The following is a 17,887-nucleotide window of genomic DNA, read 5'->3' on the forward strand; positions in this document are numbered from 1 at the left end:
AGTTGAATTTCATTTTTTAACAACAGTATCCTTCTCACTTAGCAAGTGACCAGCCTCCTAGACTCTCCATAGAGACTGAGTCATTAAGGCATATGGTTCCAATGTCCAGTTTGACTCCAGGTCTCTCCATGACAGTCGATAAGGAATCAACATTTCATAAAGGCTCTCCTCTGCACTGCGGTGGAATGAGAAAACCCTGTCTTGGTTTTTTTTTGTTTTTGTTTTTGTTTTGTTGTTCTGTTTTTTTTAATACCTTTCTCTCTTCCCTCTCTCACCTTAGAGAGTACAATTTTTGATATACATGAGGCTCAAAAACCCATGTCTTGAGAGTCAGCATTAACAGTTGTTCAAGGAAGCCGTCTCATGAAAGCATCAGTAGAAATTAAATTAGGACTTGAAGCCAGAGTCCTGAGACGATGTCTAAAAAGGCGTGACTCACCCTGAGAGCCATTTTCTCATTCCTGCTCTCACACTCTAAGGCAGTGGTGGGAAGGTGAGTGCAGCTCCCTATAGATTGTCCTTGCCTCTCAAAGTGCGGTCTGCAGATGACATCAGTGTCACCTGGAAGCTTGCTAGCGCTGTGGACTCTCCAGTCCCACTCAAGACCTGTTAAGTCAGACCCAGGTAAATTAAAGTAACCCAGGCGATTCACCTACATTAAAGTTTGGGAGCCCCTAGTGGCACATTAGAACTACTTAGGAGCTTTAACAAAGGGGTGGGATGGAGGAAGGGCTGCATGTGGGTTTTTCGTTTTGATTCATTTGGATGCTCCTGGGTGAGTCTAACGTGCACCTATTGCTGAGAACTTCTGCTCTCAAAAAAGGGTCTGGCTTCAACCCGAGAAAGAGCAAGATTGTCACATCCAACCTCCACCTGCTTCGATGCAATGTCCCGTACTGCAGCATATTGAAGATCTCCCTGCCCGCTCCCAGGTCGTAGAAACTTCACAAGAACAGTGAAACTGGATGGAGGAAACAGTTGGGTTCCAGAACAAAGAGAAGGTAATTCTGGCTGTTCCGCAGAGCTTTAAGGCAATTCGATTTGCAGGTTTGTAAAGTTACAGTGACTTCTTGGGAAGGCATGGAGTGTTTGCGACTGTTACTTTATTTGCATTCCACAAAATGCTCTGATAGACAACTCTGGCAAACATCTTGGAATGATTTTTTAAAATATTCCCAGCAAATGGAAGGGTTTCTGTACGTGCAGACACTGTCCAGCTTTACCAACAAGTCTACTTTTTGTCAATCACCTCTTCATTCCAGCACGAGGTGGCTACCGATCAGCTCAATTACCAACCCTCGTCATTCAGCAAGTTTTTGAGTGCCTGGCACATGCCAGGGACTCAGCTACAATTCCAGGGCTTTGTGACCTTGACCTTTTCACTGCTTATCAGCACTTCTCCCCACTCGTGCATTCTGGACATTCTGGGCGCTCCCCATCTAGGCAGCAGCACTCACCTTCTTACTCCTGCCCTCCGCTCTCTCTTGGAGGCCCAGGTCAAGACACTCTTCCTTCTCGAGGCCTTCTTCCATTACCTCTGTGTTCTTCCATCTTAGCCAGCTCCACCTTGGAAGATCTCAGTTTAGCTCTTGATGAAGTCTAAATTTTCCACATGTGTGGGTTTTTCTCTCCTTCAGTTTACATTTCCCCAAAACATTTGCAGAGTGTTTACAGCCCAGTGCCTAGAACACAGTAAACTTTCAGTAAATGCGACCTGTTACCTCAAGGGACAGATGATGCATTCACCCCAGTCGCCAGCGTACAGCAGGGAGTCAGTGAACAAGTGGGCTCATTAGGTCAAGAAGCAACAAGATGAAAGAAAGCACACACCATGGAAACATAGCTCATTTATTTATGACTTTAATCACTCTAACAAGTTGCATTTAAGATTGCTGACTTCCAGTAAATACAGACTGCAGCACCACCCTTTTAATCATAATGTAACAAAGCATTCCTTATTTTTAAAATGTCCCATAAAATGTGTCAAGACTGTCTTCAAGAGCTTAAAGCAGATACAGAGAGCCTGCCCCCATGCCATGTTCAGGTGCATCGTTTCAAATAAGGGGCACATACACATTAATCATTCTTCCAGTGAAAAGTAGCATATGGACCTCAGAGCAGGGCTACCATTTCCAGCCTGAAAGCCAGCGATGGATCATAAAACTCTGCATCAGTTTCCGAGGGCTGCCATAACAAAGTACCGCAAAGTGGGAGGCTTAAACCACAGAAACTTACTGTCTCACGATTCTGGAGGATGAAGTCCAAAACCAAGGTGTTGGCAGGGTTGGTTCCTTCTGGAGGCTCTGAGGGAGAATGGGTTCATGCCTCTCCTAGCTTCTGGTGGCTTGCTGGCAGTCTCTGGTGTTCTATGACGTGATGCAAGGTGTTCTGCTCCCGCTCCCGGCAGGTGAACATAGGATATGGTAAGGCCGAAAAGGAACAACGGAGCCATGGATAGAGGGTTCATACCACTATATTCTCGATGGCGGCTGGTTGAGACACAGGAAGTAGGATCCACACGATCTGCACCACCCGCAATCCGCAATCCACGCGTGTTAACCATGCCTGCTAATGTACCGTGTTTCCCCGAAAAGAAGACCTAGCCGGACAATCAGCTCTAATGCATCTTTTGGAACAAAAATTAATATAAGACCTGGTATTATATTGTATTATATTATATTAAAGACCAGGTCTTATATTATAGTAAAATAAGACCGGGTCTTATATTAATTTTTGCTCCAAAAGACACATTAGAGCTGATGGTCCGGCTAGGTCTTATTTTCGGTGAAACACGGTATAATATAATATAATATAATATAATATAATATAATATAATATAATATAATATACCAGGTTATATTAATTTTTGCTCCAAAAGACGCATTAGAGCTGATTGTCCGGCTAGGTCTTATTTTGGGGGAATCAGAGTAGCTACAGCAGTTATATACAAAACAATAGTGGCTAATGGCCATCTAATAACTAAGCCAGCACCTTTCCACGTGAGGTTGAGAACCTGGAAACTGCTCTCCTGGCCCTGTCCCTACATATGGCTTATAGATTTATCACCTGATCTGTGCTTTCATGTTCACATGACATCCTCCCCACACAGGGAGGATGCGCACATCTGCATCCAAATTTTCTCTTTTTTAATAGCGTTGGTCACACTGGAGTAGGCTGGGTCCCTACTCCAGTATGACACCATCCTTACTAATTACATTTGCAATGACCCTATTTCCAAATAATGTCACATTCTGAGGTATTGGGGTTAGGACTTCAATATATGAATTTTTAGAAGAAACAATTCAACCCATAACAAACTTCTGCAATACAAATTACAGTCAGTGATCCAGACTACCCCAACACCCTACCAGGCTTCACTACCTTTACAATCAAGGTTGCAAATCCTCAGTTCAAAGCAAACTCCGGGTATCCATGTGGGTGTTTTTAGAGGAAATACACAGAATGTTCTAGTCCCTGTTTCAGGAGACTTACCTGCCTGGCAGATTACAATTTTAGATTATTATCACCTCTTCTGTAAACTGTGTCTGAGTCTTGGCAAGAGGGCAGGGCCCTGTCAAGTCCCAGTAGCAAGATCAGGACACAGGTGGTGAAGGGAGCTAAACACCCTTGCTCCCTAACTCTCAAAAACAAGCAATGTCATTTTCAGGTGTGTGTAAAAGGAATGAAACATCCACCCATATTAAGGACACAACATACAGCTGTATACCTTCAAGTTTCTGCAAAGCACAAGTACCTCTCAACCGATAGTGATTTCAGCCCTGCTAAGTATTCCAGCTTTATTCAGGAGCTGTCTCACATGATCGCCACTAGAGGGCAGGCCATTAAAACGTTCCCGTTCAAACCAGTTGCTCTGCAAAGGCTCCAGATTTAAAAGGTTTTTCTCCCACATATAATGCAACTCCCATTCAATGAAGGGTACCCTGTTTGCACACTCCTGTTTTCTGAGTATATTAATAAAGTGTAAAGCCCACGAACCAACCCACTCTTCCTGCAGGCTTTCTTCAGTTGGGAGTTACTAAAGGAATAAAGTGCACTAGCCGGCGCAGGTCCTAAGGAGTTTGGTGTAGGTTAATGAAAGCCAAAAGTGAACTAATGGAGTCCATCCTCTCCTTGGTGCCAAGCTTACAAGAGAGCTACTCAGCATGAACACTCCAAAGGAAGCTCTATTTAATCCTCGAATTAAAGAAGTCCTAAAAACTGTAATTTTATAAACTCTATCTTCATCACAAACTCTTCCACAAAGAGACAAAAGCTCAAGTAAGTCTAAAGATGGCTTACCCTTCTTCAGAGTTTAGCTTCTCTTTTCTGCTCTCTACCCCCACCCAGATATATCTGCCTTGTCTGTTGTAATGTATAGATTTTCTTTAGACTTTTATCATATCATCATGATAAGGCCAAAGATAGTACTTATTGCCAGGCAAACACTGTGTTTTCCTCCTCACTCCCAGACTAGGCTTCTTACTCCTGAAAGGGCAGAACCTAGAAACAGCCCCACGGCATGGAAACGGCTGGCCACGAAACTCCGTTGGCTCGTGTTTATGGAGAAGTTCCCAGTTCCTCCTCGGAGGTCTAAACAGGATTTCCCTAGAGAAGCAGTTTTCGTGGAATAAGTGACAAAGAGAGCTGGGGAGGGCCAGCCAGGTCACTGGGCTCGAGCTCCTCATTGTTCAACCCACCAGCTTCCCAGGGCTGTAGTCCAAGCCAGCCGGAAACAGACGCTGAGAGGAGCTCCACAAAACTGCAGAATTATTCCATTCCTGCTCACACAAACAGGGCATCAATGAGAAAACATTTTGCATAATAAGAAAAAAAGCCAAGAGACTCTTTTCAGAATCCCCTTGAGAGAAGAAAGACTGGGACCTGCGGCAGGAAGAAAACTGAAAGACAAGTAGAGGTTTATTCCCTGGTAGAAGAAAGAAGAAAACAAAGTAATGGCACTCCTTTTTCAAGTGCTTCATGATACGAAATTCTACTTTTCAATTCCTGTGTTCACTTTTAAAAACAGTATTAGATGTTTTTAAATCATGGAGGCAATTATGTTTATGGTAACCAGCCAAACAATAGCGATACAGAGAAATTCAATACTCATCCTACAAGTGTACCTTCTAAACACAGAAGAAACTTCCTGTAAGTTCTGAGTTTTGGAGACAAAGCATCCTTTTACTTTTGCGCTGTAATATTTCTCTTTTGTTGGCCTAGAGTTTGCCATGAGCAAGGACAAATTACCTCACGTGCATAAAATAATCTCTACAGCACAGCTAAGAAAACCCAAGAAACAGGGCTTAGTGATCTCCCATTACCCCTGATAAATTTCCTTAAGTCAAAATAACACTTTGGTCTCAAATATCCAGGGGAATGAAGCAAAATGTTTCTCAAACAAGTCTTGGCAGAGTGTCAGGGTCTGATTATACTATGTGAACTTTAAAATTTTGTTTTCACTTAATCTTTGGAGAAAATCTTTAATAGTTTTAAAGACAGAAGTCTTCTGTGGTGATAATTCAAAATGAAAGGACATTTAAGTTGGCATTTCTCTAATGGGTTTTTAAGATGCCTGCTCTAAGAGATGACTAGAAATTATTTTAGAAAAAGGTTGTGAATATTATTAAGATTTACCTAGGTCCATGAGTCCTAAATCTCACTGTGCATTAAATTTTCAATAGGAACAGCTTAAAAATACAGGCTCTGGCACCCCTACTCCAGAATTGCTAAGACAAGGACTGATGATCTGTATTCTACATGGTCCCCTGCAGACAATGACCCCAGAAACAGACTTTGTACATACCCAGCTCTGCCCTTGTCTCTCATTAATCTGCACCCAGTAGCACAAAGGGACCTTTCCTCCTCAATCACAAAATGTTCCTCTCCCTTTCTCCCTCTTAGAGAATTGGACCAGAGTGGTGCTTCTCAGACTGTACTTCCAGAACATGCAGCGAAAGCATCACCTGGAAACCTGTCAGAAAGGCATAGGTTTCTAAACTTCTAATACTGAATTAGAATTTCTGGGGATGGAGCAAACAGTAATCATGTGTTTCCCCGAAAATAAGACCTAGCCGGACAATCAGCTCTCATGTATCTTTTGGAGCAAAAATTAATATAAGACCCGATCTTATTTTACTATAAGATCCGGTCTTTATAATAATATAATGTAATATAATATTAATATAATATATAATAAATAATATAATAATATAATACCGGTCTTATATTAATTTTTGCTCCAAAAGATGTATTAGAGCCGATTGTCCGGCTAGGTCTTATTTTCGGAGAAACACGGTCTATGTTTCAACACGCCACCCAGTGATTGTTATCACGTGAAAGTTTGAGAACCACTGGATTAGAGGTTTTTGCAATTTCAAGAGAGAAGAAACGAAGAAAGACATAACTCCATGTAAGGTAGAACCAAGTTTATTAATGACAGCCTTTATTACAACCACTCTCAAGTGTAAAAAATAAAGGGTGATTCATTAAAATTTAAAACTCACTTGAACTTGCCATTGGGCCTTTCACTGGATGGGCCACAGGGTGGGAACCTTGCCTAGTTCTGAATCAACTGGTCAGATGGAGTTCACTGGAAAATGAGGTAATCAACGTAAAGCACAAGGGTGCCAGTTGGAGAGCGCAAGGCTTCTCCATGTTGACATGACATTACAGAAGGACAACTGTGGTGGGGGCGGAGATGAAATAAACTAATCTTGCAGCTGGAATATGGAATGAACACCTTTAAGGACACTGAGACCAAAACACACACATGCAGGATCATACTCACACCCAAACTCTAGAGGCCAGATTTTCAAAGACTTTCTGTCCTTTCTCTGAGCACACTGACACATTCATCAGCCACAGTGATGCAACATAAGAGTGAAATGGAAAACCTTGTTAAATTTCCACAAAGTATGCTAGCTGGCTGCCCAGTTATGTGTTGGCAAATGTGTCATCACCGTGAAATATGCCTGTGGTTTTTCCAGTGTTCCACAGACTAATATTTGCTCCCCCAGGGGACTGATACCCTGGTAGGCTCCAGTTGGATTAAAATCTGGGGCCCAAACTTGTCCCTCCCACTTGGAGTCAGGGCAGGGGTGGGTGGCAGCACCTGGAGATAGTTCCCCACGTGTCACACAACACTTGCCCCATTAAGGTTCTTTCCTCCAGAGTATTTGTGCTTTGTCACCATCCTGATGGTTAGTCTGCACTAAGAGAACAGGAGCTCTGCCCATGCGCTTTAAAAAAAAAAAAAGAAAAGAAAACTAAAACCAGAAGAAGAAGAAAAAACAAAAAACATTAGAAGCTTTTTGATTGTGTCAACACTGTTTTGGAGTTGGGTTTAATTCCATTCAAAGAGCAAGAAGGGGAGGCTGTAGAAGAGGCCATAACAACCTACGTGGTTAAGGGATCATTGAGTCCATGGAAAAATCTGCGATGGTGCAGTGGATCCCTTCCGCCGAGGAGAACTCGCCACACCTCTCAAGGCCATGGACCTATCAAATAAATGCTGACCAAATCACGTTAATAAATGTTGTAGGAAAGATGGCAGAAAGAGAAGCTGGTAGATTCAGACTCATAGGTCATGCAGGGACATTACACCAAAAAATTAACACTCGAGCTTGTGAGAAAACACTTTAAAATTTAAGAAACTGTATCATAATTTTCACTTTGGAGGAGACCAAAAAAAAAAAAAACAAAAAAAAGCCAAAACTCCAGAGTATTCCAGAGTTTCCCCAGAAGCCAATGCCTAATTTGGTGGGCTGGGTGACGGGTATTTGACTAACACCTCATCATTAACTTCATTTTCTCCTTGGATTTCATTGATAAATAAAGCTCAGACCTACTGAAACAAACGATCTGTGCTAAAATCCAGCATCATGAAGTAGTCCCACGTCCTTACTCAGTGCACACGGAATATACAACTTCTCTTACAAGACGACACTCCAGGAGACCAAACGTGCCCACCCACGTTATTTGTTGAACGTGATCACACAATCTGAACCCAAAGACAAGCTGTGTTCTTCTTGGGATGAGAGCTGTCACAGTCCCTTGAAATATATGATGAACGGACACCAACCCCCAGCCTTCACGGATCAGGGGCTGAGTTTTGGAAAAGATGCACTTCCTTAGTCCACGGAGCAGGAGGCAGTCCCTTCAAGGCGTGACGAAGAGCAGAGCTGCCTCTCCTAGCCCGCCAGTTACCGAAGTGGAGAGCAAGACTATGTTTGCCACAAATTCAGGTACATCTGTGTCCCCCACCCTCCCTTTTCTTTTTTGTTAAGTGTCCAACCATCCATAAATTCATGGCTACAGTAGAGATTCACGGCGCAACGACTTTCATACTGGTTATTTTTTAAAACTTCTGTCAGTAAGCAGCATTTCCCAGTTTTACCCCCCAAAAGAAGTTCTTGGCAGCTCCATCAGGTGGGATTTCAGGACGCCTCTGTAACTGGGGTCCGTGCAGCGTGGATTTGGTTGGGCACGCTGGAGGGTCTGGAAGGCTGGGTCTGTCCAGTGTCTTACAGCAGCTGTTGTGGGGCTCTACCAGCTAGCCCTGACAGCTTCAATATCACTAACCAAATTCTGGGCCAGGCATATCCCAAAAATCTGAGAAAGGAAGAAAAAAGAGCAGCAAACAGTGAAACTCTTAACTTCATTAGGCTTTTCCCTGTCCAATGAATTCCACTTTTCTTATCTTTTTGTTTTGATTGAGATATAATTCATATATTGTACAATCCATCCTTTTAAAGTCAGTCAGTGGTTTTTAGTATATTTACAAGGATGTGCAACTCTCACCAGTGCAACTATCACTAGTATCCGATTCCAGAACATTTCCATTACCCCCAAAATAAACTGTACCCATTATCAATCATTCCCATTCCTCATCCCTCCAGCCCTGGCAACCACTAATCTACTTTTCTATCTCTGTGGATTTGCCCATTCTGGACATTTCATATAAATGGAATCATACAGTATCTGGCCTTTTGTGTTATTCTACTTTCACATAGGAAAATGTTTTCAAGGTTCATCCATGTTGTAGCATGTACCAGTACTTCAATCCTTTTGATGGCTGGAATAATATTCCACTATATAGATAAACAATATTTTGATTATCCAGTCATCAGGTGATGGACATCTTCAGTGTTTCCACTTTCTGGTTATTACGAACAGGGCTATGATGAACATCTGTGTACAAGTTTTTGGGTGAACATATGTTTTCAATTCTTTGGGGTACATACCTAGGAGTAGAATTGCTGGGTCATATGGTAACTGTTTCACTTTCTGAGGAATTGCCAGATTGTTTTCCAAAGAGGCTGCATCATTTTTATTCCCTTCAGCAATGCACGAGGGTTCCAATTCTCCACGTCATCAACAACTCTTGTTACTGTCTTCCTTTTTAATTACAGTTGACCCTTGAGCTACATGGGGGTTGGAAGTGCTGGCCCCCCATGAAGTAGCAAATCTGCATATAACTGCAGTGGGCCTCTGCATACCAGATTCCCTCCAACAGAGTTGAATCTGCAACAACTCAGGTCAGTTGAGCTACACAGGTCAATTGAACTGTGGTCAATTGAAAAACATCTGCATATAAGTGGACCTGTGCAGTTTAAAACTATGTTGTTCAAAGGTCAGCTGTACATCCATCCTAGTGTAGTGAAGTGGTAGCTCATTGTGGTTTTGATTCTAATTTCCCTAACCATTGCTGCTGTTGAGCCTCTTTTCATGTGCTTTCTAGCTATTTTTAGCTTCATTGGAGACATGCCTATTCAAATTCTTTGCCCATCTTTAAACTGGGTTTGTTTTGGTTTTTTTAATTGGGGAATATTGGGAAACAGTGTGTTTCTCCAGGGCCCATCAGCTCCAAGTCGTTGGTCCTTCAATCTAGTTGTGGAGGGCGCAGCTCAGCTCCAAGTCCAGTTGCCGTTTTCAATCTTTAGTTGCAGGGGGCACAGCCCACCTTCTCAAGCAGGATTGAACCGGCAACCTTGCTGTTGAGAGCTCACTCTCTAATCAACTGAGCCATCCAGCCGCCCCTCAGGGAGCTCAGTGGCAGTTTGTTGTTTTCAATCTAGTGGTGGAGGGCACAGCTCACTGGCCCATGTGGGAATCGAACCGGCAACCCTGTTGTTCAGAGCTCATGCTCTAACCAACTGGGCCATCCAGCCGCCCCTGGGTTTGTCTTTTTAATTGTTGAGTTTATTCTAGATACTTGACCCTTATCAGATATAATGATTTGAAATTATTTTCTCCCATTTTGGAGGTTGTCTTTTCACTTTTTTGAGAGCATTTTCAGCACAGTTTTTAATTTTTAGCTCCTATTCTGGCAAGGGCTCTCCCAGGGCATCATTTCCCTGTGACATCCAGCAAGGAGCCTTGTCTTACCTGTAGCAAGGCAATGCCTATGAAAATACCAGCCACGATGGTTAAATTGTCCTGCAACCACTTCTCAAACTGGGGCACACAGCCTTTCGTGTAGATTACAATCTGCTGATCAACTTCCTTCACAGGGGAAGAGGAGAGCACAGCGTCACCATGCAAGTTCAAAAGCTCCGCCAACACCCTTTGTGCTAAGCGACAATGATAGTCCACTTACTGGTTTTTGCCTGGCATCATAGCCACACTGAGTGTTGATGACATCTTCCTGGTGGAGAAAGAAAACAGAACAGTGAAATTCACTCCTGTTAGAAAGCCCACCTAGGAATTAGCAGAAGATCCCCATTTAAGTGTCGATAATAAAATGTGGATTTGGGCAGACAGACAGACAGGGCACCTTGTTAAACACTTATACATTATTCCGTGGAATTATTATAACAATCCTCAGAAGTAGGTACTAAAATATGCCCTCTTTTCCAAATTAGGAAAACCGAGGCTCAGGAAATAACAGAAAGGAGAGCAAGCCAATTATGCGGGAGGCTCCAGATTCAGAGTTGACAACCTCAAGAAGCTTATGGGGTTTAGGGAACTGGAGCCAGATACAAACCATGGTTAAAGGGTACAATGACTATCTTCATTTTTGCTTTCTTGGGGGGACTTCTACTTTTTAATCTATATACGTCTGTATTATTTAAATGGTTTTACAATGAGAATGCATCACGTATCACATGGACAGATGCTCTGACATCTAACAGGCCTGATCAGAAACGTGGGTTCCCTTCTTCTAAGTTTATTTTTCTCCTCTGCAGGGTATGGGCTTAGCGTTTATGGAATGAGGTAGCTCTGCCTAGAGGATCTGTAGTTGAAAGGGAAGACACAATGCCTTCCGAGAATCTGCAGAATTCTGCTGATGGAATGCTAACACAGGGCAGGAACTGCAGACAGAGCACAGTTGGTAGTGGCTGGCCAGCACCAGGCCTCCTGAGTGGGTACCCTGGGCTCTGTGCTGGGCATTCTTGCCTTTTGGCCCTCATCAGAGGAAAGGGAGAAACGAGCCAGTCAGAAAGGCTGGCTTTCCTGGCAAGGTCCCAGAGCAGGGGAGCACAGTCCTTACTGAGTCTCAGTCTCCTTCAGACCAAGAATAACAGCCCAGGCTGACCCCCAACCCCAGCCATGACCACCATGGGCAGACTGCAGGAACTCCTGCTTTTCTACCCCAATATCACTGCTCCTTTTAAAGGGCCCCACATCCCCCACCGTGCAGGGGGAAATGGCCACTGAACTCATCAGTCCCCACTCAGCTTGCTCAGTGCGGGGAAGGGTGGCTCTGGGGGCGGATACTTAGGGACTGATGGGCCAAAGAGAGGCTAAAAAGTACAGAAGGGACAAATACAGGAGCAACTTGTATGTGTTGTTCTAACACTCAATTCTGACTTTTAAATTAAAATAAGGGATTGAATGTTAAGTTGTTCTACACCATATAACAGGCACATAATTAGACCCAAAATACAATCAAGTGCATGGTAAAAGAGAGTGGCTTATGAATAGTTATATATATACATTACAAACTGTAAATACTGTCACCATTACGACTGAAAGTCTGGGCAGCTATGATCTTCCCACATGGTATTCTACCCCTATCTTGCCTCAAACTCTTCTATTCCTAACATGTCCCCCAGATCTAAGTCTGAAAGAAAAGGGTTACTAACCCCAAACCAATGCAGACAGCTCTCATATAAGCCCAAAAAAAGGAATATAGGCAGGCTGCCTGGGTCTGCAGCTCAACTTCATCACTTCCTAGCAATGTGACCTTGGGAAAGTTATTGAAACTCCATGGGCTTTCATTTAACCTGAAAAGGGAAGATAATGGTAGTATTTGCCAGTACGAATGTTTCCAACTTAAATAAGCCAAGGCACAAAAAAGCTTAGAATAGGAACCAGCACCGTACTGCTTACTTCACCTGAGCAATTATTATTCCTACTGGGAAGAACTGAGCACTATACCCCCTCCAGGAGCTATGATTAGGCACAGGCAGCTAAGAGGAGGTGTCAGGACCCAAAGCACTGCTCATCCCACGCACCATCCCGGCGTGACGCACAGAGCAGGCCGGCAAGTTGCTGGCCTCCACTTACTGCGGGGTCCTTAGTACAGCAGGAGAATGGCACACCGCATCGCTCCCGACTTGCGTTGGAATCTGTGCAATTGAAGTAAATATTTAGGTTCCAATCATCAGCTCCAAAAGCCCCACAGCACTGCCACTAGAGCAAACAGGAGAGAATTAGGACACCTGGACTTGGAGGCCACCAGGGGCCTACACTCACATTCCCACCCCAACAGCCGACACCCAGCTTCTGCCAGCATTAACCTTCTCGGCTCAGAATTTCCTTGTAAACCACACTGAACCTAATCAGCCCCTGTAAAAGCGTCCAAAATAATAAAGGCTGAAGGTTTGTAAGGATGGGTTGGCATGTGACTGAAAAGATTGATGAGCTCCATGGTGTTTGGTGGGGGAAGGGCATTGTACAGCAGGGCTCCGTGAGCATTAGAGCTGTTTGGTTCGAGTACACGTAGGAACATTCCAGAAGGGTAAACGAGATACTAAACGGTAGTGAGCTTTGAAGGAGGCAACTGGGGTTGTGGGTGGGATATCTAGAGACTTTTTGACAATTCTGATCTCTACACCTTAATGGTTTTTAAAAAATCTGTTTTATTGAGGTATCATTGACATACAATGAACTACACATATTTAAAGTGTACAATTTTATAATTTTTAACTTATGTATACATCATGAAACTCACCACAATCAAAATTGTGAACATATCCATTACCACCGCCCCCCCAACCCAAAGTTTAGAGGCTTACTTTTCATTATGTTATCGGTTAGTACTCTGAATACTTTTAAACAAGACCATGTATTTACATTTTCAACTTAAAAATTCAGTCATCTAATTAAAACACATATAAAACAAGCTGTTAAATTCAGGGGGTCTTCAGTGGGGCCTGACTCCAGGGCTGCTACCTAAGTTCCCTTGTCACTCCCCTGGGCTAGACTAAGCTCTATTTCTTCCAGTTAAATAAACATCAGGCCTTGACCATCTCCAGGCTTTCAGGGCCAACAGCTACTTCAAAAGATTAAACTCCATGACAGAAGACGAGCATGACATGAAATGACGGTATTTCCACATAAAGCAGACAGCGTTTCAAGAGAACGTGCACACGCATGTTCCTGGGACTCGTCTGTTCCTCCAAGGATGTGGGCAATGCATCTTGAGGTTTGCCTACAAAGCTCCATCAGATTTGCCATGCAACCTAGGTAGCAATAATACTTGGCCAGATGTGAGCTTGCATCCATTATGACCTAACAAAAGAGTGAAGTCTGCTGAGGAGATGAAACAGGGCTTAATTTCACACCTGAAGTACAGCTCACTCCAGGACAGTCCTTGCTGTCACCGAACAACACAACTCAGCTCAGTCCTGGGTGTCTGACACAACAGGGTGGTCTCCCCCGGAGTGAGTGCTAATGCAGCCATCTCCTCCCTTTATCAAAGGGGACCCCAGGTCATTCTGGAAAACGGTCCGTTGGGCTTCTGTTTGCCCTCCAGTCCTGCCATATACATTAATGTCACGGACATCGCTGTCCAGGTCTGCTCAGCTTATCCAATTGTTCAGTGAATGCAAACAAACACCTGTCAGTTTATAGGACAATAACACCTAATATAAAACCAGGTACATCTTATTAGAGTATCATAATATCCCCAGTAGCTATTATTATTTCCATTGTATTGTTGGGGAACTAGGTCAAGGTCCTATTAGCCCAAGGTCACTTAGCTAATCAGATTTGGGCACTAGATCTGTATCTTCTGAGCCCTGTTTATACCATTTTGCATTTTGAGTGAGCAGGGCATCTGCTACTTTGTTTGCACTGCAGGGACTGTCACATAAAAATGTTCAGAAACCCGGCGGAACGGGTTATACTGCACAGATGCTTCACTTCTTTGAGGCCACCAGGGCTTAGAACTTGCTCAACTTTAGGTTTTAACTGCATGGGCTATAATAATACTTGGATAGGTATATTTTAAAAACTTGTGGAAAATATTCTATTGATAAGTAAGTATATTATTCTGAGCCGTGAAGTGTGGAGGATGATCAAAAAGGGGACAAGGAATGAGAGAGAATCCATATTTAATACCAAATAAAATGTTAAACCTACAGCAAAACAGTATTCTTCAAATGTGGACCGGAAAAGGGCAACTATGATTAGAAACTTCTTGCTCAAGAGTTTTCTTCTTTGTTCCTCTCAGGAGAAATTAAGATAAGTGAAAACAGGATACTTCCATTTAGGGTACAAATCATGTAGGTCATAGAGTGAGTCAGAAAATAATCAACAAACAGACCAAAAACCATGCAGAAAATTCAGAGGTGGGTTTCAGCTGGCAGATGCAGAAGCCAGGAGGATGTTCTCTGGGGTCATCCTTCTGAGAAGGCTTTCAACTTGCCAATAAACCAAATGTAAACTTACATATTCCTGGGTGAAGTCTATGAGGTTTTGCAAATCAATGTCATCCCTGTACGCTCTGATGTTGTTGTTTATGAAGAAATACAGCTGGTCTTTGATCCAGTCTTTGAAAACAAACGCCAGAACTCCGGCAGTGAGCTCCAGGAAGAAAATAATTCCCAAGAACACAGAAAACTAAGACAAAAGACACAGACACAGAGAAGAGTTATAAGAGAAGAGTTACAAGAGCTCTTTTGATCACATCCATTTGTAATCACACTGGGTTGGTAACACTTGGCCAATGTAGATAACCCTCAGTTTCTTAAGATTCATTAATAAAATATTACACGACAAGAACGGGTTTTTACAAATCATTTCATAATCACATTTTGGGGGCTCTGGTGTTCCATTTGGCAATTACCCAACAAAGCCCATAAGCAAACATGAACAATAGGAATACCTCCTCAGACTCACATTAAGGCCTGATGAATTTCTACTGATTAATGTGCTGCCAGATGCTGAACAAGGACCCATCCCTCCCTCTAGTAAGCTTCTGTAATGTTGAAAAATAAATTATTACAACATTTTAAGATCACCTGTCGTTTGTAACTGTGGCCTTGATCCTGTGTGCGGTATATTCCTTTTACGGATTCAGACACTGCTGTAACTCCCCTTCACACCAGCCATACAGGGTAAAATTGCAGATGTGTTTATCTCAGATGAAGAGATCAAGAGGAAGTGGGGGAGGGGGTGACTGTGACATGAAAATAATTTCTCATTATGAAAACAACATGAAACCACGGGGTTGAGGGCCTTCCTTTGTGAAGCCCCAGTCTCAGAATATTTTAAATAACACCGACACGCAGTCACTGGGAGACTTCTGACTAATGTAAACAATAAGAATTTGAAAAGGAAGGTGAGAGACCACGGGCAATGCGGCAATTGCCCACGTACTGGGAGAAAATTCCCATCCATCTGAAAGGCTCAGAAGAGCCTCACCTTAGTCATACCAAGATACTATTCACGCCTACGATTCTTTCCACTTCTTACAACCCCCGCATTCTTACCATTTGCAATTTTTTTTGCTGCTCAAACCAATTATAAGAAATGAGGTTGTGAAGGACCAGAGGGTAAACTGCAAGCAAACTTCTGCTGACAAGTGCAGAAAAGGTGACACTGGGGCCACCCTGTCTTGGCAGCGCTCCTAAAGGCTGCAGGACAGTAAGTGGTGGAGGAGGCAGAGCAGGCTAAAGCTTTCTGCTCTTTCTATAGTCAGCAAGCAGACATCTAGCAGCCAATGACAAAACTGTTTTGGGGGAGGGGTACAAAGGAAACTACACAGTTACTTACTAAAATAAAAAAAGGACAAAAAATGTTTATTCATTCAGCAAACATCTACTGAGTGACCCATAAGAGATCAGGCCCTGGGCTTGGTGGGCTTTGTAGAAGCAAAGACAAGTAGGACTGTCTCCAAGGAGTTTACAGTCTTATGGGATTTGGGGGTGGTGTGCTCGCTTCAGCAGCACATATACTAAAATTGGATTTGGAGGTGAAGGGAGGAAAGGGCAGCGGGGTTGGGGCCATTTCACATTAGATGTCAGTATATCTGACAGTATTTATCCAGGGTGCCAAGTGCTATTCTGGAACAGGGCATGAAGGGTGGAGTGAAAGGAAAAAATAAGTGCCTGGCAAAGAACAGGACCCCAACATTTAGGTCCCAATTCTTGACCCTTCAGGCTCAGCCCCTCCGGTTCCACAGAGCTCAGGAGACGAGTTCCACAGAGCTCATCTGTCCCCGATGAGTTCACTAACAATGGAATCTACAGAGTTGTTCACTATCAATGGTACAAATAATTTCAATGTGAGCTTTCCTCAGTCAAGAAAAAGGACAGGAAAAAAAAATCATATCCCTTTTACTTAATGCCTATCTATAGCACGAAACAACTCCCCTTCCTTTATTAGGTACTACTCTACAAATGGAAATACAACAGTTATCACACCATAGAAATGAGAAAATCATAGCCAGCTCATATGCCTGTACACGCAAAACACCAAGACAGAAGTGATGCAAAGGTCTTAATTAAGATTTTTGTTCTTACCTCTATAAACACTACACAAGTTCATTTTCCAGTTACTCTGGTAAATCTTCTCATAATGTTATACAATATGCATATCGAAATTTGAATCCAAGTTAAATTCTTATCAAAGATTTGGCAGAAACCTGCATGCCCCAGGCCCTGTGAGCTCATTTCCCCATTTCCAAAGGTGCGGAGACAGACGCACAGGCTTCGTCCTAGGACCTCAGTCAACAAGGAAGCTCCATTTGTATTTTGCAGTACCTTAGCTCTTGGATTTTCCCTCAGCAAGTCTCCTGGCCTTATGACATCAGATCATTGAAGCCGTTTGGAGTCATGTTGACATTTACTTCGTACTTATTTCATAGCTCCTGCTCAAAGAATATTCTAGGCCAGTTTTTATTGTTTGTACTAAATGGAGAGAGGGACTATTTAAAATATTCTCTGAGACGTAAAAAAGCCAAGAAAACACAATTCTCTTCATTTCCAACGTGGGACTTTATAAATTAAGGTGCTGATTTAGAGAAATGTACATATATTGGCCTGTTCAGTTAACTCTGATATCTTCAACTACAAAAATAATAAATTATATTAAAGGGACTACACTTATAAACTTAAACTCTATTTAAGTAAATCATATTAAAGGGGAACCCACATTTTGGGCCCTGAAGGCTAAAACTGATAAAATAGTGGCAACTAGTAAGTATGATCTGAGGCCCAAAATGGCTATAGAGACGCTGAATGAGATGAGCTCAGCATTTAGAAGTATCTCATGCCAAGAAGACTGGCAGGGTGGCAGTTCGCTATACGGGACAAAACTCTCCTGGGGGCTCCACAGGTCTTTGACTAAGTGAGGAATGAGGTAAGTGTGTGTGTGTGTGTGTGTGTGTGTGTGTGTGTGTGTGTGTGTGAGTGTGTGTGTGTGTGTGTGTGCACAC

The 17,887-nt window shown here is 42.9% G+C and overlaps 1 protein-coding gene across 1 annotated transcript in view; it reads right to left on the reverse strand.

Annotated features, from left to right (window-relative positions):
* Nucleotides 1–8,281: 8,281 nt before the first annotated feature.
* Nucleotides 8,282–17,887, reverse strand: part of TSPAN5 (tetraspanin 5) — a 161,476-nt gene continuing 151,870 nt past the window's right edge. Inside the window, exons 4-8 of the mRNA XM_033106524.1 lie at nucleotides 14,899–15,069; nucleotides 12,511–12,636; nucleotides 10,598–10,645; nucleotides 10,387–10,503; nucleotides 8,282–8,610 (exon numbers count right to left, since the gene is read on the reverse strand). Coding sequence (XP_032962415.1) covers nucleotides 8,545–8,610; nucleotides 10,387–10,503; nucleotides 10,598–10,645; nucleotides 12,511–12,636; nucleotides 14,899–15,069 — 528 coding nt within the window. The 3' untranslated portion in view covers nucleotides 8,282–8,544. The remainder of the gene's footprint in view (nucleotides 8,611–10,386; nucleotides 10,504–10,597; nucleotides 10,646–12,510; nucleotides 12,637–14,898; nucleotides 15,070–17,887) is intronic.

The sequence above is a fragment of the Rhinolophus ferrumequinum genome, chromosome 5 (assembly GCF_004115265.2).
Source record: "Rhinolophus ferrumequinum isolate MPI-CBG mRhiFer1 chromosome 5, mRhiFer1_v1.p, whole genome shotgun sequence".
Lineage (NCBI taxonomy): Eukaryota > Metazoa > Chordata > Mammalia > Chiroptera > Rhinolophidae > Rhinolophus > Rhinolophus ferrumequinum.